This window comes from Hyperolius riggenbachi, chromosome 2 (assembly GCF_040937935.1).
Source record: "Hyperolius riggenbachi isolate aHypRig1 chromosome 2, aHypRig1.pri, whole genome shotgun sequence".
NCBI classification, from domain to species: Eukaryota; Metazoa; Chordata; class Amphibia; order Anura; family Hyperoliidae; genus Hyperolius; species Hyperolius riggenbachi.
Window position 1 is genome coordinate 353240641 of NC_090647.1, and position 22719 is coordinate 353263359.

At 43.3% G+C, this 22719-nt stretch overlaps 1 protein-coding gene and 1 long non-coding RNA gene across 9 annotated transcripts in view; one reads left to right on the plus strand and one right to left on the minus strand.

The window, feature by feature from the left end:
• Window positions 1–15172, minus strand: part of LOC137546791 (uncharacterized) — an 80498-nt gene extending 65326 nt beyond the window's left edge. For both annotated transcript variants that reach the window (XR_011026372.1, XR_011026371.1), the window contains exon 1: window positions 14909–15172. This is a non-coding gene — a long non-coding RNA (uncharacterized lncRNA). The remainder of the gene's footprint in view (window positions 1–14908) is intronic.
• Window positions 1–22719, plus strand: part of REN (renin) — a 46344-nt gene that overhangs the window by 17753 nt on the left and 5872 nt on the right. For all 7 annotated transcript variants that reach the window (XM_068269639.1, XM_068269643.1, XM_068269638.1 and 4 more), the window contains 2 exons: window positions 20354–20498; window positions 22182–22280. In XM_068269639.1, the coding sequence (XP_068125740.1) occupies window positions 20354–20498; window positions 22182–22280 (244 nt within the window). The remainder of the gene's footprint in view (window positions 1–20353; window positions 20499–22181; window positions 22281–22719) is intronic.

A 22719-nucleotide genomic window follows, 5' to 3' on the forward strand; every position in this document is an offset into this window, starting at 1 on the left:
ACAAGTTGTTTGAACTAATTGTACTTGTTTTGAATGCGGCCACATTGTGCTGTCTGTCATTCCGCTAGCGTGAGTATGCTAATGAGTTGGTCGTTCAGTTGGTTAGTGCATGGAAAATACAAGTCATGTAATCACTTGGTCCTGCGGTGGGTCATGTTGTGCTGAGTTATGCACTTTGTTTGACATGTGTATGAGTTTGACGTGTGTATGAGCCTTAAAGGGAATCTTAACTAAAAAAAATGAGTTAAACTTACCTGGGGCTTCTACTAGCCCCCTGCAGCCATCCCGTGCCCTCGCAGTCACTCACGGTTCCTCCCCTCCCCCGCAACCAGCTAGTTTTGTTTTTGCCGACTCAGAGTAAGCGGGCCACCACGTGTACTCTTGCATGCGTTCCCGCTGGTGCAGGATGCTATTGCGGACGTCAACAAGTATGTTTGTAAGCGTTCCACCTGCACCCGTACAAAGATACGTGTTGACGTCCGCGATAGCTTCCTGCACCAGAGGGAACGTGTGCAAATGTACGTGAAGCAGCCCGCCAACTTCAAGTCGGCAAAAATAAAACTAGCTGGCAGCGGGGGATCGGAAGGGCCATGAGTGACTGCGAAGGCACAGGATGACTGCAGGGGGTTGGTAGAAGCCCCAGGTAAGTTTAACTCATTTTTATTATTGAATTAAGGTTCCTTTTAAGTGACTATTGAAGTATTCTCTGCTGTCTGAAATCCAGGCCTAAATCCAAAGCAAAGGTCTAATGTTGGTAATATTGGTAAAAGAACAATATCAGTATTGACAAAATAAAGTCAAGAAATGTTGCCACCTTGAAGGTATTAATTATGTTCTTATACAGCAGTACTTCTGAATTATTGTGCACAGTTCTTATAACAAAGCAAATCTGCTTGCACTAATGTTATTGTTATAAATACACTGCTCAAAAAAAATAAAGAAAACACAAAAATAAGACATCCTAGATCCAAATGAATTAACCACTTCTGTACCACACTATTTTGTGCTGATCTGTGCTGCGTGGGCTCTCCAGCCCACAGCACAGATCAGGTTGCAGCCAGGCCGATCAGACTTCCCCCCTTTTTTCCCCACTAGGGGGATGTCCTGCTGGGGGGTCTGATCGCCGCCGGCTGCTTGCGCTTGCGGGGGGGGGGGGCTCTTCAAAGCCCCCCTCCGCAGTGCTTCCTGGCCTCCTTCCCCTTCCCTTCCTCCCCCTGTGAGCGGCGCAGGACGGATTTCCGTCCTGCGCCTGATGGGATAGGCTTTAGCCTATCAGATGCCGGCGATCCCCGGCCAATCAGAGGCCGGGGATCGCCGATCTCCTCTACGCCGCTGCTGCGCAGCAGCGCCGTATACATGTAAACAACGGGGAAGATCTTCCCCGTGTGTTTACATTTACCCTGTGAGCCGCCGATCGGCTCGCAGGGTGTTCACGGAGACACCCTCCGTGAACTGACATGGAACGGCCGCTCATACGAGCGGTCCATGGAATACACTTCAGGATTCAGGGGCGTACATATACGCACCGAGAATCCTGAAGTGGTTAAATATTCTTATTAAATTCAGGGGTTGGACAAAATAATGGAAACACCTAACATTTTGGCATCATAATCTTTGAACATGTTTTAAAGAGACACTGAAGCGAGAATAAATCTCGCTTCAGTGCTTATATTCAGCAGGGGCATGTGTGCCCCTGCTAAAACGCCGCCATCCCGCGGCTAAACAGGGGTCCCTTACCTCCAAAATCCCCTCCGTACATCGGGGGATCTCTTCCGCATTGAGGCAGGGCTAATGGCCGCAGCCCTGCTCACGCGCGTCTGTCAGCGCGTATCTCCGCCTCTCCCCCGCCCCTCTCAGTCTTCTTTCGCTGAGAGGGGCGGGGGAGAGGCGGCGATGCGCCGCTGATAGACGCGCTGAGAGGCAGGGCTGCAGCCGTTAGCCTTGCCTCAACAGCAGCAAAATCTACGACCAAGTTGGTCGTAGATTTTGCAGGGGGGTATTTGGGGGGTAAGGGACCCCCGTTTAGCCGCGGGAATGTTCCCTTTATTTTTTTGAGCAGTGTATATTCTTGTAATGTACAACAAGCTATAAAGAGATATTGTGTTTTATGTCAAGCTCAGTAATAGTGGACTAAACTGCAGTATAATTTGACCACTACGCACAGTAAATACAAAGCCAACAAAATACTAATCTCTGTTGAAACCATTCTATCATTTACCATTCATGAAACAACAGTTTCTCTTTAAGGGCCCTGTGCACTCCCTGTGCCACAGCTAATCATGCGGGCATCAGTACACACAGCTTTCCGCAATAAATGTTGCATGATTGGACAAAATAGAATCCATTTAGTTATCATAGCAACGTCTGTACTGTATAGGGTTTGGGTTTCTTATCCCATTGAAGATGTCAATGGTGTAACTGGGATAGGTGGAGTAGTACCATGGATGCTTGGTTCCTTGTTGTTATACCTCATGCAGACAAAAATACACCAGTTGTGTACTCTCATGTTGGTTGCACTGATATACTATTAGGGGAAATCTTGTACTGTTAAAGTGAACTTAAAATGGGGAAAAAAAAGACTTTAATTTATCTGGGACTTCTACAAGCCCCCTGCCACCGCCCTATGCCCGCGCCATCACTGAACAATCCTCCAGCCCCCCGCAGTGTTCTCTGTCATTTGGATGCACACTGCCCTGGTCTGCACACCTCCTGATCGCACTTCCGTGGACAGTGGAGCTCTGCGTATGCACAGTACAAAAAAATCTTAACTGCGCATGCACAGAGCGCTGCCGGCGATAGGAGCGTGATCGAGGATCACGGCCGTTCATTCGCATTGACCTTCGACTCGCCAAATGGCCGGCCGGAAGAGAGTTGCTGCGGGGGACTGAAGGATCACTAAAGTGACAGCACAGGCACAGGGCAGTTGCAGAGGGTTGGTAGAAGCTCCAGGCAAGTTAACCACTTCCCGACCGCCTAACGCACAGAGGCGGCCGGGAAGTGTGCCCTGCAAGGACCGGCTCACCCACAGAGGCGGCGGTCCTTGTAAGGGCATGGGCGGAGCGATCGCGTCATCTGTGACGCGATCCTCCGCCGGCGCCTGCCGCCGCTCACCCGCCGCAACATCCCGCCGGCCATACGGAAGCGCCGGCGGGATGTTAACCCCGCGATTGCCGCATACAAAGTGTATAATACACTTTGTAATGTTTACAAAGTGTATTATACAGGCTGCCTCCTGCCCTGGTGGTCCCAGTGTCCGAGGGACCACCAGGGCAGGCTGCAGCCACCCTATGTCGCACCCAAGCACACTGATTCCCCCCCCCCTGCCCCAGATCGCCCACAGCACCCCTCAGGACCCCCCCCTGCCCACCCCCCAGACCCCTGTTTTCACCCAATCACCCCCCTAATCACCCATCAATCACTCCCTGTCACTATCTGTCAATGCTATTTTTTTTTACCCCCCCCTGCCCCCTCCTGATCACCCCCCCACCCCTCAGATTCTCCTCAGACCCCCCGCCCCCCAGACCCCCCCTCCCCCTGTGTACTGTATGCATCTATCCCCCTGATCACCTGTCAATCACCTGTCAATCACCTGTCAATCACCCATCAATCACTCCCTGTCACTGCCACCCATCAATCAGCCCCTAACGTGCCCCTTGCGGGCAATCTGATCACCCACCCACACCAATAGATCGCCCGCAGATCCGACATCAGATCACCACCCAAGCGCAGTGTTTACATCTATTCTCTCCTCTAAACACCCACTAATTACCCATCAATCACCCATCAATCACCCCCTATCACCACCTGTCACTGTTACCCATCAGATCAGACCCTAATCTGCCCCTTGCGGGCACCCAATCACCCACCTACATGCTCAGATTGCCCTCAGACCCCCCCTTATCAATTTGCCAGGGCATTATTTACATCTGTCCTTCCCTGTAATATCCCACTGATCACCTGTCAATCACCTATCAATCACCCCCTGTCACTGCCACCCATCAATCACCCCCTGTCACTGCCACCCATCAATCAGCCCTTAACCTGCCCCTTGCGGGCAATCTGATCACCCACCCACACCAATAGATCGCCCGCAGATCCGACATCAGATCACCACCCAAGCGCAGTGTTTACATCTATTCTCTCCTCTAAACACCCACTAATTACCCATCAATCACCCCCTATCACCACCTGTCACTGTTACCCATCAGATCAGACCCTAATCTGCCCCTTGCGGGCACCCAATCACCCACCTACACGCTCAGATTGCCCTCAGACCCCCCCTTATCAATTCGCCAGGGCATTATTTACATCTGTCCTTCCCTGTAATAACCCACTGATCACCTGTCAATCACCTGTCAATCACCCATCAATCACCCCCTGTCACTGCCACCCATCAATCACCCCCTGTCACTGCCACCCATCAATCAGCCCCTAATCTGATCACCCACCCACACCAATAGATCGCCCGCAGATCCGACATCAGATCACCACCCAAGCGCAGTGTTTACATCTATTCTCTCCTCTAAACACCCACTAATTACCCATCAATCACCCCCTATCACCACCTGTCACTGTTACCCATCAGATCAGACCCTAATCTGCCCCTTGCGGGCACCCAATCACCCGCCTACACGCTCAGATTGCCCTCAGACCCCCCCTTATCAATTCGCCAGGGCATTATTTACATCTGTCCTTCCCTGTAATAACCCACTGATCACCTGTCAATCACCTGTCAATCACCCATCAATCACCCCCTGTCACTACTGCCACCCATCAATCAGCCCCTAACCTGCCCCTTGCGGGCAATCTGATCACCCACCCACACTAATAGATCGCCCGCAGATCCGACATCAGATCACCACCCAAGCGCAGTGTTTACATCTATTCTCTCCTCTAAATACCCACTAATTACCCATCAATCACCCCCTATCACCACCTGTCACTGTTACCCATCAGATCAGACCCTAATCTGCCCCTTGCGGGCACCCAATCACCCGCCTACACGCTCAGATTGCCCTCAGACCCCCCCTTATCAATTCGCCAGTGCAATATTTACATCTCTTCTTCCCTGTAATAACCCACTGATTACCTGTCAATCACCTATTAATCACCCATCAATCACCCCCTGTCACTGCCACCCATCAATCACCCCCTGTCACTGCCACCCATCAATCAGCCCCTAACCTGCCCCTAGCGGGCAATCTGATCACCCACCCACACCAATAGATCGCCCGCAGATCCGACGTCCGATCACCTCCCAAGTGCAGTGTTTACATCTGTTCTCTACCCTAAACACCCACTAATTACCCATCAATCACCCCCTGTCACTGCTACCTATCAGATTAGACCCCTATCTGCCCCTAGGGCACTCAATCACCCGCCCACACCCTTAGAACGTCCTCAGACCCCAGCCCTGATCACCTCGCCAGTGCATTGCTTGCATCTATTCCCCCCTCTAATCACACCTTGAGACACCCATCAATCACCTCCTGTCACCCTCTAGCACACCTACCCATCAGATCAGGCCCTAATTTGCCCCGTGTGGGCTCCTGATCACTCGGCCAAACCCTCAGATCCCCCTCAGACCCCCTTCCGATCACCTCCCCAGTGCATTGATTGCATCTATTTTCCCCTCTAACCACCCCCTGAGACACCCTCAATCACCTCCTGTCACCCCCCTAGCACTCCTATCCATCAGATCAGGCCCAATACAACCTGTCATCTAAAAGGCCACCCTGCTTATGACCGGTTCCACAAAATTCGCCCCCTCATAGACCACCTGTCATCAAAATTTGCAGATGCTTATACCCCTGAACAGTCATTTTGAGACATTTGGTTTCCAGACTACTCACAGTTTTAGGCCCGTAAAATGCCAGGGCGGTATAGGAACCCCACAAGTGACCCCATTTTAGAAAAAAGACACCCCAAGGTATTCCGTTAGGTGTATGACGAGTTCATAGATTTTATTTTTTGTCAAAAGTTAGCGGAAATTGATTTTTATTGTTTTTTTTTTCACAAAGTGTCATTTTTCACTAACTTGTGACAAAAAATAAAATCTTCTATGAACTCGCCATACACCTAACGGAATACCTTGGGGTGTCTTCTTTCTAAAATGGGGTCACTTGTGGGGTTCCTATACTGCCCTGGCATTTTAGGGGCCCTAAACCGTGAGGAGTAGTCTAGAAAACAAATGCCTCAAAATGACCTGTGAATAGGACGTTGGGCCCCTTAGCGCACCTAGGCTGCAAAAAAGTGTCACACATGTGGTACCGCCGTACTCAGGAGAAGTAGTATAATGTGTTTTGGGGTGTATTTTTACACATACCCATGCTGGGTGGGAGAAATCTCTCTGTAAATGGACAATTGTGTGTAAAAAAAAAATCAAACAATTGTCATTTACAGAGATATTTCTCCCACCCAGCATGGGTATGTGTAAAAATACACCCCAAAACACATTATACTACTTCTCCTGAGTACGGCGGTACCACATGTGTGGCACTTTTTTACACCCTAAGTACGCTAAGGGGCCCAAAGTCCAATGAGTACCTTTAGGATTTCACAGGTTGTTTTGCGACATTTGGTTTCAAGACTACACCTCACGGTTTAGGGCCCCTAAAATGCCAGGGCAGTATAGGAACCCCACAAATGACCCCATTCTAGAAAGAAGACACCCAAAGGTATTCCGTTAGGAGTATGGTGAGTTCATAGAAGATTTTATTTTTTGTCACAAGTTAGCGGAAAATTACACTTTGTGAAAAAAAACAATTAAAATCAATTTCCGCTAACGTGTGACAAAAAAATAAAAACTTCTATGAACTCACCATACTCCTAACGGAATACCTTGGGGTGTCTTCTTTCTAAAATGAGGTAATTAGTGGAGTTCCTATACTGCCCTGGCATTTTAGGGGCCCTAAACCGTGAGGAGTAGTCTTGAAACAAAAATGACCTGTGAAATCCTAAAGGTACTCATTGGACTTTGGGCCCCTTAGCGCAGTTAGGGTGCAAAAAAGTGCCACACATGTGGTATCGCCGTACTCGGGAGAAGTAGTATAATGTGTTTTGGGGTGTATTTTTACACATACCCATGCTGAGTGGGAGAAATACCTCTGTAAATGACAATCTTTTGATTTTTTTTACACACAATTGTCCATTTACAGAGTTATTTCTCCCACCCAGCATGGGTATGTGTAAAAATACACCCCAAAACACATTGTACTACTTCTCCCGAGTACGGCGATACCACATGTGTGGCACTTTTTTACACCCTAAGTACGCTAAGGGGCCCAAAGTCCAATGAGTACCTTTAGGATTTCACAGGTTGTTTTGCGACATTTGGTTTCAAGACTACACCTCACGGTTTAGGGCCCCTAAAATGCCAGGGCAGTATAGGAACCCCACAAATGACCCCATTCTAGAAAGAAGACACCCAAAGGTATTCCGTTAGGAGTATGGTGAGTTCATAGAAGATTTTATTTTTTGTCACAAGTTAGCGGAAAATTACACTTTGTGAAAAAAAACAATTAAAATCAATTTCCGCTAACGTGTGACAAAAAAATAAAAACTTCTATGAACTCACCATACTCCTAACGGAATACCTTGGGGTGTCTTCTTTCTAAAATGAGGTAATTAGTGGAGTTCCTATACTGCCCTGGCATTTTAGGGGCCCTAAACCGTGAGGAGTAGTCTTGAAACAAAAATGACCTGTGAAATCCTAAAGGTACTCATTGGACTTTGGGCCCCTTAGCGCAGTTAGGGTGCAAAAAAGTGCCACACATGTGGTATCGCCGTACTCGGGAGAAGTAGTATAATGTGTTTTGGGGTGTATTTTTACACATACCCATGCTGAGTGGGAGAAATACCTCTGTAAATGACAATCTTTTGATTTTTTTTACACACAATTGTCCATTTACAGAGTTATTTCTCCCACCCAGCATGGGTATGTGTAAAAATACACCCCAAAACACATTGTACTACTTCTCCCGAGTACGGCGATACCACATGTGTGGCACTTTTTTGCACCCTAACTGCGCTAAGGGGCCCAAAGTCCAATGAGTACCTTTAGGATTTCACAGGTCATTTTGAGAAATTTCGTTTCAAGACTACTCCTCACGGTTTAGGGCCCCTAAAATGCCAGGACAGTATAGGAACCCCACAAATGACTCCATTTTAGAAAGAAGACACCCCAAGGTATTCTGTTAGTAGTACGGTGAGTTCATAGAAGATTTTATTTTTTGTCACAAGTTAGCGGAAATTGATTTTTATTGGTTTTTTTTCACAAAGTCTCATTTTCCGCTAACTTGTGACAAAAAATAAAATCTTCTATGAACTCACTATACTCCTAATGGAATACCTTGGGGTGTCTTACTTCTAAAATGGGGTCATTTGTGGGGTTCCTATACTGTCCTGGCATTTTAGGGGCCCTAAACCATGAGGAGTAGTCTTGAAACAAAATTTCTCAAAATGACCTGTGAAATCCTAAAGGTACTCATTGGACTTTGGGCCCCTTAGCGCAGTTAGGGTGCAAAAAAGTGCCACACATGTGGTATCGCCGTACTCAGGAGAAGTAGTATAATGTGTTTTGGGGTGTATTTTTACACATACCCATGCTGGGTGGGAGAAATCTCTCTGTAAATGGACAATTGTGTGTAAAAAAAATCAAACAATTGTCATTTACAGAGATATTTCTCCCACCCAGCATGGGTATGTGTAAAAATACACCCCAAAACACATTATACTACTTCTCCTGAGTACGGCAATACCACATGTGTGGCACTTTTTTGCAGCCTAACTGCGCTAAGGGGCCCAAAGTCCAATGAGCACCTTTAGGCTTTACAGGGGTGCTTACAATTTAGCACCCCCCAAAATGTCAGGACAGTAAACACCCCACAAATGACCCCATTTTGGAAAGTAGGCACTTCAAGGTATTCAGAGAGGAGCATAGTGAGTCCGTGGCAGGTTTCATTTTTTTTGTCGCAAGTTAGAAGAAATGGAAACTTTTTTTTTTTTTGTCACAAAGTGTCATTTTCCGCTTACTTGTGACAAAAAATAATATCTTCTATGAACTCACTATGCCTCTCAGTGAATACTTTGGGATGTCTTCTTTCCAAAATGGGGTCATTTGTGGGGTATTTATACTATCCTGGAATTCTAGCCCCTCATGAAACATGACAGGTGGTCAGAAAAGGCAGAGATGCTGGAAAATGGGAAAATTCACTTTTTGCACCATAGTTTGTAAACGCTATAACTTTTACCCAAACCAATAAATATAGGCTGAATGGTTTTTTTTATCAAAAACATGTTTGTCCACATTTTTCGCGCTGCATGTATACAGAAATTTTACTTTATTTGAAAAATGTCAGCACAGAAAGTTAAAAAAATATTTTTTTTTGCCAAAATTCATGTCTTTTTTGATGAATATAATAAAAAGTAAAAATCGCATCAGCAATCAAATAGCATCAAAAGAAAGCTTTATTAGTGACAAGAAAAGGAGCCAAAATTCATTTAGGTGGTAGGTTGTATGAGCGAGCAATAAACCGTGAAAGCTGCAGTGGTCTGAATGGAAAAAAAGTGGCCGGTCCTTAAAGAGGAACTGTAACGACAAAACGGCCCCTGGGGGGTACTCACCTCGGGTGGGGGAAGCCTCCGGATCCTAATGAGGCTTCCCACGCCGTCCTCCATCCGTCAGGGGTCTCGCTGTAGCCCTCCGTGCAGTGGTGACGTAATATTTACCTTCCTGGCTCCTGCGCAGGCGCTCTGACGGCTGTCGGCGCCGAAGTAGGCGGAAATACCCGATCTCCGTCGGGTCTGCTCTACTGCGCAGGCGCAAGTTTCCGGCGCCTGCGCAGTAGAGCGGACCCGACGGAGATCGGGTATTTCCGTCTATTTCCGTGCCGAAAGTCGCCACAGCGCCCCCGCTGGAGCCAGCAAAGGTAAATATTGAACTGACAGTCGGCACAGTCGCCGGCTGTTCGGAGGGCTGCGGCGAGACCCCCGTAGGACAGAGGACGGCGTGGGAAGCCTCATTAGGATCCGGAGGCTTCCCCCACCCGAGGTGAGTACCCCCCAGGGGATCTTTTTGATGTTACAGTGTCTCTTTAAGGGGGGTAAAGCCCTAGGTCCTCAAGTGGTTAAAGTCTTTTTTCTTAGTTTAGGTTCACTTTAAAATTGTGTTTTGTAATGCCAGCACAAAGAAGCTTGTCCCAAAGACTGAATGCTTTCATTAGGACTTTTTTCTGGTCAAATCATTGTGGATGACTGCAGCCTTGAACATTTTAAAATATTTATACTTATTTTGCTAGATCTAAATCACAGTGTGGTAGGGGGCTCCCCAATCTCATATCTTATAGCAAATCTGCAAGGTTAGCACAAAATGTAACTTGGTGCTCTATACCTCCAGTTTGGAGGTGGGTGGCAGAAAGGTTAGATAAACTGGGTTTATTTAGTCTGGAGAAAAGACACCTTAGAGGGTATCTAACATGTATAAATACATCAGTGGAGAATATAAAAGCTTGGCGGATGAGCTTTTTGTTCCTAGGTCTTCTCAAAGGACTCTAGTCCTTTGAAAAGACCTAGGAACAAAAAGCTCATCCGCCAAGCTTTTATATTGTCCTCTGATGTATTTATACATCAGAGGACAATATCTGCGTCATGATCTGCGCATGGAGGCAAACACGTTTTAGCCATTTATTTAGGAAAAGCAAGAAGTTTTAAACCAGGATGATACCATTTATTGGCTAACTAAAAAATGAATAAAAATAAGCAAGCTTTCGGCCTTTCAGCCTTCGTCTGGCTTATATCCTGTTAGTTTGCAAACTGGTGGTACAGACAGCTTATATACATGCAACATCAAAAGGGAAAACAGATATTTTTTCAAGCATAAATACATGCCATTAAAATGCCTTAATTCACACAGACCATCGACCTGGGGTTAGAGGTTGTAAGCCAAGATAACTTGTTTACTCCCTGCTCACATACCTGGGAGTTGGACTGACACAGAGGTATCGTAAATTCTTAGTTCACAAGTTCAGCTATAATGGCTGAGAAAAGTTCAAATATCATCTATCTCATACCAATATAGAAAGTTGTTGTCCTTATTCAAACCTTTCTGCACAGCTTTGAAACAATTTATAAATTTTGTTTCTGCTATTAATCGATCATTTGACGTTGTGAAGCCACCCTTCAGGGCAGTGACACGAAGATCATCCATGCTGTGTCCGTTGGACCGAAAGTGAGTAGCAACTGGGAGTCCAGATTTGGTATCTTTAATAGTGTGCCTGTGTCCATTCATACGTTTGCGCAGAGTTTGTCCAGTTTCTCCCACGTACATAACATTGGGGCATTTAGCACACATGATCAGATATACCAGATTGGTGGACCCACAGGAAAATGTACCTTGTACTCTGTACTCCTGTTGTGAACCTGGTATTGTTACCCTGTCAGTGGAGTAAATGTGTCTGCAGGTCCCACATATTTTTTTGTCGGCAGGGTGATGTTCCGTTTTGTTGAGGCCTATTCAAAGAACTCCTGACAATCATCTGTTTTAGATTGTGTGGTTGCCGATATGACAAGAGTGGAGGTTTAGGGAATATCGTTCTCAGTCTGTGATCCTTGTGTAAAATGGGATGTAGTTCCTTAGCAATCCTCCTTAAGATTTCCAGGTGTGGGTTGTAGGTGACAACCAAAGGGACACGTTCCTCTTTCTGGTTTTGCTTATATTTCAGGAGTTCAGTCCTGGGGATGTTGCTGGCTTTCCTGATTTGGGCCTCAGCCATAGGAGGACTGTAACCTTGTTTAATGAAAGTGTTCTTAAGGCGATCCAGGTGCTTGTCTCTGTCCATCCTGTCAGAACAAATCCAGTTGTACCTTATTGCTTGGCTGTAAATTATAGAGTTCTTAATGTGCTTAGGATGAAAACTGTCATATCTTAGGTATGTGGGACGGTCTGTAGGTTTGCGATACACAGAGGTTTGTATGTTGTTACCCCTGATGTATATGGTGGTGTCCAGAAAGTTAATCTCTGTGTGAGAGTAGGTAAGTTTCAATTTGATTGTAGGATGGAAGGCATTGAAGTTCCTGTGGAACTGGAGAAGATCATCTTCACTTGCGGACCAGATGATTAAAATATCATCAATGAAGCGGAAGTAGGCCATGGGTTTTATGCCACATGCATTGAGGTATTCCTCTTCGATTTTGGCCATGAAGAGATTTGCATACTGTGGTGCGAATCGCGAACCCATTGCCACGCCCATCTGCTGTAAATAGAGATCCTGTCCAAAAGTGAAATAATTATGAGTGAGAATGAATTTGATCAGTCCAGCAATAGGCTTTACAGGTACGCCCTGACCCTGAAGATATTTACGGCAGGCCACAATACCATCATCATGGGGAATGTTCGTGTACAGGGACTCCACGTCCACCACTGACAGGGTAACGATACCAGGTTCACAACAGGAGTACAGAGTACAAGGTACATTTTCCTGTGGTTCCACCAATCTGGTATATCTGATCATGTGTGCTAAATGCCCCAATGTTATGTACGTGGGAGAAACTGGACAAACTCTGCGCAAACGTATGAATGGACACAGGCACACTATTAAAGATACCAAATCTGGACTCCCAGTTGCTACACACTTTCGGTCCAACGGACACAGCATGGATGATCTTCGTGTCACTGCCCTGAAGGGTGGCTTCACAACGTCAAATGATCGATTAATAGCAGAAACAAAATTTATAAATTGTTTCAAAGCTGTGCAGAAAGGTTTGAATAAGGACAACAACTTTCTATATTGGTATGAGATAGATGATATTTGAACTTTTCTCAGCCATTATAGCTGAACTTGTGAACTAAGAATTTACGATACCTCTGTGTCAGTCCAACTCCCAGGTATGTGAGCAGGGAGTAAACAAGTTATCTTGGCTTACAACCTCTAACCCCAGGTCGATGGTCTGTGTGAATTAAGGCATTTTAATGGCATGTATTTATGCTTGAAAAAATATCTGTTTTCCCTTTTGATGTTGCATGTATATAAGCTGTCTGTACCACCAGTTTGCAAACTAACAGGATATAAGCCAGACGAAGGCTGAAAGGCCGAAAGCTTGCTTATTTTTATTCATTTTTTAGTTAGCCAATAAATGGTATCATCCTGGTTTAAAACTTCTTGCTTTTACTGATGGCTAACACGGTACAATACCCTACTGCTACTACTTATTTAGGAAAGGGTTCTTTACGGTAAGAGTGATTAAGATGTGGAATGCATTGCCACAGGCAGTAGTTATGGCAAATTCTATATCTGAAACAAAAAGTATGGGCAGGCAGACAGAGAAATGAATTGCAGAAATGGTGCAAAAGAAAGATGTAAAGGTGCTGTTAGCTGGTAGATACTCCTCATGTGCTTAAAGCATGCAGTCAACGGTGCTAAGCAAAACAACAAGATTACAGAATTTCTTGGCACTACTTGGAGTATTTATTGCCACAATTAGTGAAAAAATTACATCCAATGTACAAAATACAAAAGGATGATACACATCTGGCAGTGAAGGAGTGTCAAGATGAGTGGTGGGTACCACAGGGTGCATGGCCTGACAACCGTTTCACCTTGAACAAGCTTCCTCTGAGGCTCTAATGTGCACAAACCGGTGCTGTGTACTACTTCCTTAAAAGTGTCTCATAGAGGAGGCGCTAAAAATGTGAGTCCCCCAACCCTGCCTACACCACCCTCCCTCTGGACTCATACGCTAATGTCATCGGATCTGGGCGTGGAACCAGGAGACGTCATAAAGTCACATGATCACCGCAAAGCATGAGGGCTCCGAGGACATCATCAGATCACATGATTGCTGCGAGGCATAGATAAATTCTATATCTGCATTTAAAGGGGGCTTAGATGCTTTCCTTGTGTTGAAAGATATCCATGGCTATAAATAATAGGTAATGACCAGTGGTGTTGATCCAGGGAGTTTATCTGATTGCCATCTGGAGTCGGGAAGGAATTTTTTCCCTTTAGGGGCTAATTGGATCATGCCTTGTAAGGGTTTTTCACCTTCCTCTGGATCAACATGGATATGTGAGAGAGCAGGCTGGTGTTGTACTTTGTTTTCTGGTTGATCTCGATGGACGTATGTCTTTTTTCAGCACAAATAACTGTGTAACTATGTGTTGCTGGAGGCCCAAATTATAAAACCTTATAGAGTTCAAAATAATCTGTGGTTACCGTATTATTCTAAATTAACACCAAACTTAATTTGTTCACCCTTTACTAATGATGTTCTGATCACCTGGCGTATATGGCACAGAAGCTTGAAAATATGTTATCTTCACGCTCTCCTAGAGCCATTATTCCATAATGCCAGTATTCCATTCACTGACCAATACCTGCTGTGGTAGAGATGGAAGGCAACAGGCATTTACACACTTCAGCTGCTAGTTGATGAGGGCATGTTGCTTTCCTGGGATGCAGTTAAGATAACTTATGGCCTTATCAATAATGACTTTTTCTGCTACATGCAGATCAGACATTATATTGTCCATCCTGACAGCCAAGGATTGGATAGGCCTGGCCTTATCTACAGGCTATATTCAATTTCCTGCTAGCATTACCCTAATGGAGAAATTAGCTCCGTTGTTGTTTTTCTAAGAAGACAGAAGAATGGGAATCTATTTTTGATCATATGTCTCATGTAACATTTTCATGAAGGAAAATTCTTATAAAATATTCTGTGAATGGTATCTAACGCCTATGAAGTTGGAGCCAGACCCTAACCCCAATGCTAGGGTAATAACGTTCAATAGGTTTTCACTCAAAAAAACCAAGTGTCTGTGATGGTTACTAGTAGTAAAAATGTTTCTGTACCGTGTTAGGCAAACAATATATGTAGGTAGAAAAAAAACAAAGTCTTGTAAAAGTAATACCTTTTAATGGCTAACTGATAAAGTTAAATAATGCAAGCTTTCTGGGATCTAGTCCCCTTCTTCAGGCATATTTCTAGATGTTAGCTGTAGTAAAACACTGATGCAGGGAAGCTGCATGAAGATGGCAGTTGTACTGGTTGCTGTTTAGCAGTTAGATGTCAGGTGATCAGCAGGCTGGAGCCAGTGAGCTTATGCAAGCAAACATGAAATTTAGCAGGTTTCTGAAGATAGTGAAGCCAAGTCAATCATGTTACATAAGGAGTCATGAATCCCATTCCACAATTTAAACCTTCTGTTAATGTCTTGAACATTTTCATAAATTTGTACTCAGAAATCTTTCTTGCTTGTTCATTTTTAAAGTTACCCTTAAGAATAAGTACTTTTAGATCTTGCATGCTGTGTCCTGGTTCACAGAAGTGTTGGCCCACTGGTGTGTCCATTTTACCCTCATTAATTTTAAAGCGGTGATGGTTCATTCTTGTGCGCAGTTTTTGTCCTGTTTCTCCTATATAGATTCCTCTTGAGGGGCATTTCATGCAGCGTATCATGTATACAACATTGGATGATTCACAGGAAAATTGGTCTGATATTTGATGATATTTCTGTGAGTTTGGTATTTGTATTTGGCTTGTGCACAAGATATAAGGGCAGGTCTCACATCTTGCGTTATTGCAGGGTAATGTGCCTGGAGTTTCTGGTGTAGATAATGCACTTCTGATAATCATTTGTCTCAGATTGGGAGGTTGTCTAAATGCAAGCATTGGTAAATCAGGAAAAACTTCTTTCAGGCGTTTGTCTTTATGAAGTATCGGTTGCAGGGCTTTCGATATCTTCCTCAGTGTCTTTAATCTTGGGTTGTAGGTGACCACTATTGGGACTCTGTTGTTTTCAGTCTTTGGGGTGTACTTCAATAGTTCCTCTCTAGATTTTAAAGTTGCTCTGTGTATTTGATCATCAACGATTCGTGGATGATATCCCTGATCTATGAATATTTTACGTAGTGACATAAGTTGTCTGTCTCTGTCCTCTGAAATAGAACATATTCGGTTATACCTCAGAGCCTGGCTGTAAACAATAGATTTTTTGGTGTGTTCCGGGTGGAAACTATTCCACTTGAGGTAAATATGCCTGTCAGTTGGTTTACGGTAGATGGATGTTTCTAAAAATCTATCTTGTATATAAATTGTAGTATCCAGGAAACTGACATGGGAGGATGAAAAGTTGAGAGTTAACTTGATGTTCTTGTGGTATTCTGAGAAGTTTTTGTGGAATTTGATTAATTCTTCCTGTGATGCTGTCCAAATTAATAGGATATCGTCTATAAATCTGAAGTAAGCCCATGGTTTAATTTCACACGTTGAAAGGAAGTTTTCCTCCAATCTGGCCATAAATAAATTTGCATACTGGGGTGACATTCTACTTCCCATAGCACTGCCCATTGTCTGTAGATATATATCATTCCCAAATGAAAAATAGTTATGAGTTAGTATATATTTGATAAGTTGTAGTGTGGGCTCTGTTGGTAGATCATTCAACTGAAGGAAATGTTGACAAGCTGCAATACCGTCCTCGTGTGGAATGTTGGTATAAAGGGATTCAACATCCATTGTAGCCAGGATAGCACCCTCTGGGATTGGACCCATGGCAGTCAATTTGTTAAGAAGGTCAGTGGTGTCCTGGATGTAGCTGGCTGTATTCCTTACCATGGGTTTAAGAATGTTTTCTACCCAGCCAGATATCTTTTCTGTTAGTGTCCCCAAACCAGAGATGATAGGTCGACCTGGGTTTCCTTCTTTGTGTATTTTTGGTAAGATGTAAAAGGTGCCTATTTTCGGATTATCTGGTATTAATGTAAGTATGTTAGATGATACTGAGGAAAGATCATTAAGCATATTCTTCAATTCCCTTGAGTATTGTAGCGTGGGGTTTGTTTCTAGTCTTTTGTAGTAGGTGTTGTTGGAGAGCTGTCTGTTTGCTTCTTGAACATAGGTGGATTTATCCAAAATCACTACAGCTCCTCCTTTGTCAGCTGGTTTAATTACTATGTTGTTATTGCTTTTAAGATTCAGTATTGCTTTACTTTCTTGAGTGTTGAGGTTGTAGTGTGTCTGTATTTGCTTGTCCAGTATCTCCAATTTGATTCTTTTCCTGAAGTTGTCAATATATTCTTCTAATTTCTTGTTCCGCCCTGATTTTGGTGTCCAGGTACTGCTCTTTTTGGTTTTGCTATTTGTAGGTTCGGTGTTTTCAAATGATGAATAATTAGGTCTGTTGTGAAAAAATTCTTTTAGTCGTATCCTCCGAAAAAATTCTTCCATGTCACTACAAAATTCTGTTTCATCAAATCTGTTTCATCAAAAATGTGATGGTTACTGCCACTCTCCTGTGTAAGACCACGTCCCCTCTGTCTAGATGCTCACCAGATACAGACCACCTCATTTCTCAGGTGGATCTTAAGCGTTAACCACAATCTCTTTGCTTTTACTACAAACTCTTTGCATGTACCTGAACTGTCCTGTAATGTAAACAATCTCCACATAGGGTAATACTGCTTAGACTAAATCACAAGATAAAACGACCAGTGTCCTCCGTGCATAAGTGAGTTCACTCTGTGTTACCACACTCCCAAGACTTCACGCTATATGCTCACCAGATGTAGCCCACCTCTCTCTGCAGGTGGATAATGTGCTTGTGGTAACACCAAAGCGGGCCAGACGACACTTTTTAAAAGACTTCTTGACCTCTTATGGGGCTTGTTTAATCCAATAGCAAATGACTCTGCTGTACTAAAATTGGGTCCTCCACAGTCCTTAACTACACTCCATCGCTTTGGGACAAAGTCTCTCTAGAGCTGCAGCAGATCAAACATGGGCATGTAGTAGGTTTAGAAAGACCTGCTCTACAGTTACTCCTTGGCCACTGGCTCACCTGTCAGAACTACATTGGAAGGTTGTGATCTGTTGCTGGGTAACCCGGTCCGAGATCCCTGTAAGTTGCTGCGTGATGTCACTCAGTTACAACCACACACTTAGCCGGCTTTTCCGTGCTAATCAGCGCAGTCCACCGCCCACAGTGATACTTCAACATTTGACACACCTGCCAACTGGTGTCACCCGTGAATCTCAGCTAAAAGTTGCCAACATACTCCGGTCAAAAACTGTATGAGACAAAAAGGAAAAATGAAATGAATAGTTAAGATTTTTGGAAGAATTCTGAGTCGAGTTTGTGAAAATGCAAAATCCTTTAAGAGTCCGAGCTTAAGAAAGCTATCTCCATGGACTCATTTAGAAGTTGCTTGTTCAATGGAAACTGGAGGATTAAAATGGCCTTTGGCCATGATCCCTTATGAGAAATCTGCTTTGTTAGGTGGGATTCCGAGTTCTGCCCCCTGCTTTAGACTGATTCTCCTACTGCATGCTGGCAGTCTTTAGAGGGAAACAACTGGACTTAAATGCATGATCATCTATAGTCTGGGCATCTCTCATCAAACGCATAAAATAATAACATATTCATGACCCATAAAAAATATATAGCATTTTGATACCAAACATTATTACCCTGTATGAAATGTTAAAATAATAAACTAATATTTTCAGAACCAATGTTTGCTCATATTTACTCAAGACGTGCAAGGTGTCTATGTGACAGGCATGATGCCCAAAATTCTGAGATCTCACAAGATTATCTGCATACATGTTTCTGGTGTAATTCAGGCACTTCTGCAGCCAAAGAGATCAGAAGGACTTCCAGGCAACAAGTATGGTTTAAAAGGAAAGAAATATGACATCCTCCATATACCTCTCAATTCAGCTGTCCTTTAAAAGATAGATTAAGATGGCATCTGCTTTTAGGAACAAAAAGTTCCAGGCCAGGAAGCTGATACTTTACCTTGTCAGCCTTCCTGGCCCTTCATTGTCAGTGTGAATGCCCCAGTATGTTGTCTGTATAATAGGATTAACCGGAACCCCATACCTGCTGTGTTACAGCGTGTAGCCCTGCCACCTTGCAGAAAAAGGCCTCTACCTTTTCTATATCTAATATTGAAAAGGCCAGGGCCATTTTCTGCAAGGGGGTAGATCTATACTTCCAGCTGATGCAGGGTTCCAGTGAATCTTATTAAACAGACAATGTGTTGGGACACTATAACTTTTAAGCATTGTGTGTTTTTTTATGTGTATCAGAGATGCATTTTAACTAAACCTAGGATATAGCTGTAGAGTAGCTGTTAAATAGAAATCAAAACTAGTCCTTGGTAAGAGTACTTGTAGAGTTAACAGACAGGAATAAAGAACAGCCATCAGGCCATAGGCAATGTAACTGTGGTTACATGTAAGAGTGATGTGCAGGTACTCTGCAGGAGAATGAGGGGATTCGTCCTCTATTACACATTCCTCATGCACAATCTGAACCTGGTTTATGGGTGATAGACAATATCTCTGCGTTCAAACGTGCACAACATTCTCAGTGGATTCACAACGACTCTGCGGGGAGTGCATATGTATAGTACTACTGTGTAACTTAACTCATAGTAACCAAACCTAATTTAACAACATATCAAATTCATTGATTTCATGAGCAAATAGAGTGTATACATTTGCATAAAAAATTTGCATAAACCTGCATCAACGCAGAATTATTTGCATTTCATTGACCATCTGTGCTAGTGACACAACTACACATTGGGTTTTATTCTAACAGCAGATATATTATTTATTTTATAAAAAAGATTCCTGTGTAAACATCAGATATACAGTCACAATCAGATATGTATATCTGACTTAAAAAAATATTTTTTGTGGACTAAGCACTATTGTATATATGTTATTTAAGATGACTATTATCTGAGAAATAAAAAATGTTATCATATTTTCTCTTTTAATTAAAGTTTAAATTCATTAGGAGTCGGAGTCAGTGCATTTTTTTCCTGACTCCGATTCCAGGCATCCAAATATTGCTCCGACTCCTTGACTCTGACTCCACAGCCCTGCATGTAGGGGCAGCAAATAGTTCCTTTCCATAAAGACGGGTACACTGTGCTTGACTACAGTTTCGAAACACACTGAATTGAATCTCTCAGGAGGATAGGGCTAAAATGCTAGCTGCAGCTTTAGCCATTATGCTTCTATCATGCTGTGACTTTCGTATATCATTTTGCTACCTTGTTAATCTGCACTATAATACTTTATACAGTATTTTTTTCCTGACAAAGCCTCCATTTAGGAGGTGAAACATGTAAGGGTTTCTTTGGTTGAGGGTTATAATTATTTAGCATGAGAAAGGGAAAGGTTCAGTCCATAATTTAGTTCAACCCTGAAACAAATTCGATTAAAAGTAAAATTTTAGCCCTATCTTCCTTAAAGGTTCAATTCAGTATGTTCAGTACAGTTTAGGTTACTGTGTGCTAGTCTACAAGAAGTTATCATTTTCTATCATCAATGTCCACAGGGTGTCAGTTGGTGCAGAAGTTCTGTTCTGCAGAGAAGGATGCACCGTCGCTATAGATACAGGAGCAGCTTACATCACTGGACCAGCTGGCCAAGTATCTGTCCTCTTAAAAGCTATTGGAGCCACACAGCTGCCTGAGGGAGAGGTAATCAAAATACAAATTACCATACATTGGGACATATCCTTAGAATTAATTATATTACTAGTAGTACAAACAAATCTAGCATATTTTTCTGAATATAAGACACACATTTTCTTACCCAAAACTGGGGGGAAAAGTGGGTGTGCCTTGTATACTGAATATATGGTCAAAAATGGTGCACAAAATAAAGGGAATGCCATTGCCAATACTCTGCATTCAGTCAGATTGCGCCACTGAGTCACTGGATATAAGGTGTGAAAAATCTGCATTTAGATTTTGTAACCACTGAATTAGGCATGGCTATTAAGAACAGTAAAACACGAATACCAAATAGTATAATTTTTTGTGTGAAGAAAAAAATCTGATCACATCAGTTAGTCACACAGGGCCTGGTTTACTGAGGTTCTCCATGACAGAGAGTACCGGAGAGGAAAAGACTCACCAAACCTGGCTTTAATATGTTTTTTTAAGTCTGTTAATAGGTGATAAAGTTTTGCTGCTCTCACAAGCAGTTGTCATGTGACTGCAATCATCTGGACTGAGATTTTTATGTAAGGAACCTAGGTTACCTTGCAGTACATGTACATAATATCAACCACTCAACTGTTATTTCACTACATTTTCTGCAACCCTCTCTATCCTTGGTTAATACCATTACCCACCTTCAGTTTATTGCATAGAAAAAAAGAGTGTGTTTGTTTTTTGTTTTTTTTTATAAAAATCTATTTAAAACATTGCCTTGCCTTACAGTCCAATTTAAATCTCAATCCAGGTCAATATGACCGATACCAGTCAACAGTTCTCCAAACAGTGATCAGCCAACAGTTCTCCAAACTGTGCTCAATGTTCCACTGCGGTCTGTCCATAAATATCCACTTCAAGAGAAAGGAGCAGAAATACAATTCATCGCATAGACTGTATTCCACTTATCCAGAAAGCCACTTCGCCACTATATAAAGGTTCCCTGTGTGGTTTTTACAAAGATCACCAATCGTTTGTGTTCCGCCACCAATAGGGACCGCTCTCACCTTGTGTGATAGCTGCCCTGACCCACAGACAGCACCACAATCAGCTTCCTTTCATACTCCTGAAGTCACTCTCCCTCACATATATGCAATATAAAGAAACATATCCTTCATTGCGCAGGCTGCTTAGTTACTGCTAGGCATCCACCACCAAGTAGCTTGAGACTAGCACACCATGTGTTAGCCAGATTGTAAAAACAAAGCACCACGTGCCCAGCACCAGCAAGGACCATGCTCACCAATTGTAAATGCTGCCCCCTGCCACAGACAGCGATAACAGCCAATTAGCACGGTCCTGGCGTGGATGCCCTTCTCCTGCAGCCTCCGTCCTCTCCTTGTGGGTCACCTCACAGCATATAGTTTAGATCTGCTAACTAGATAAGCCTTCTATAGTGTAAAATCTTTTATTTAAAATCTATAAAAAGTAGTACTACTCACATAAGTAATTAAAAACAGGCTTACATTGTCCGAGGACGTCTCCTCCGTTCCACAAGCACTGAAGCACCTTCTTCGGTTAAGCCACACCCAGTGTTTTTTTTTTAATTTAGGCTGTGTTTGCTGCATTACTTCTGCACTCCAGTCCTTAGATACTTTGGTTAACTAGACTTATTATGGTTTGCCATATCCTGATATTTGCTAATAATGTCTCTTTCTCTCCTAGTATTCTGTAGAGTGTGACAAAATTTCTCAGCTACCTGATATCGCCTTTCATATGGGGGGTGAACAATATACCCTGAAAGCATCTGCTTACATCGTGCGGGTATGTCAATATACATACAGTATGTAGGAATCACCTGACATTCCCATGCAATTTATGTGTGTGTTTTAATGACTAATTAATAAAGTGCAGTTTTTCGAGCAGCAATTACTGGTTTGTCCTTTTCTCTTTTTGCAAGTGTTATATAATTACCAGTGCTGGTACCTGCACATAGAGCACACACTGATTATCATTAAGGTTCTTTATACAAAAAAAAATTTTCTATGTCAATATACATACAGTATGTTCTCATAGTCACTTGTTGTATATCAGTTTCCCTATGGTGTACAAAAAACATAAAACGCTTTTTTGAGGAAGAAAAAAATATTCACTGCTACTCGGAATTATCTCATCACAAAATCGAATACATTTATTTATTTATCTCCTGCATCTGTATATGAAGTGGAGTGAACCTGCTGCAGTGGAACTGGTGATGACTAGG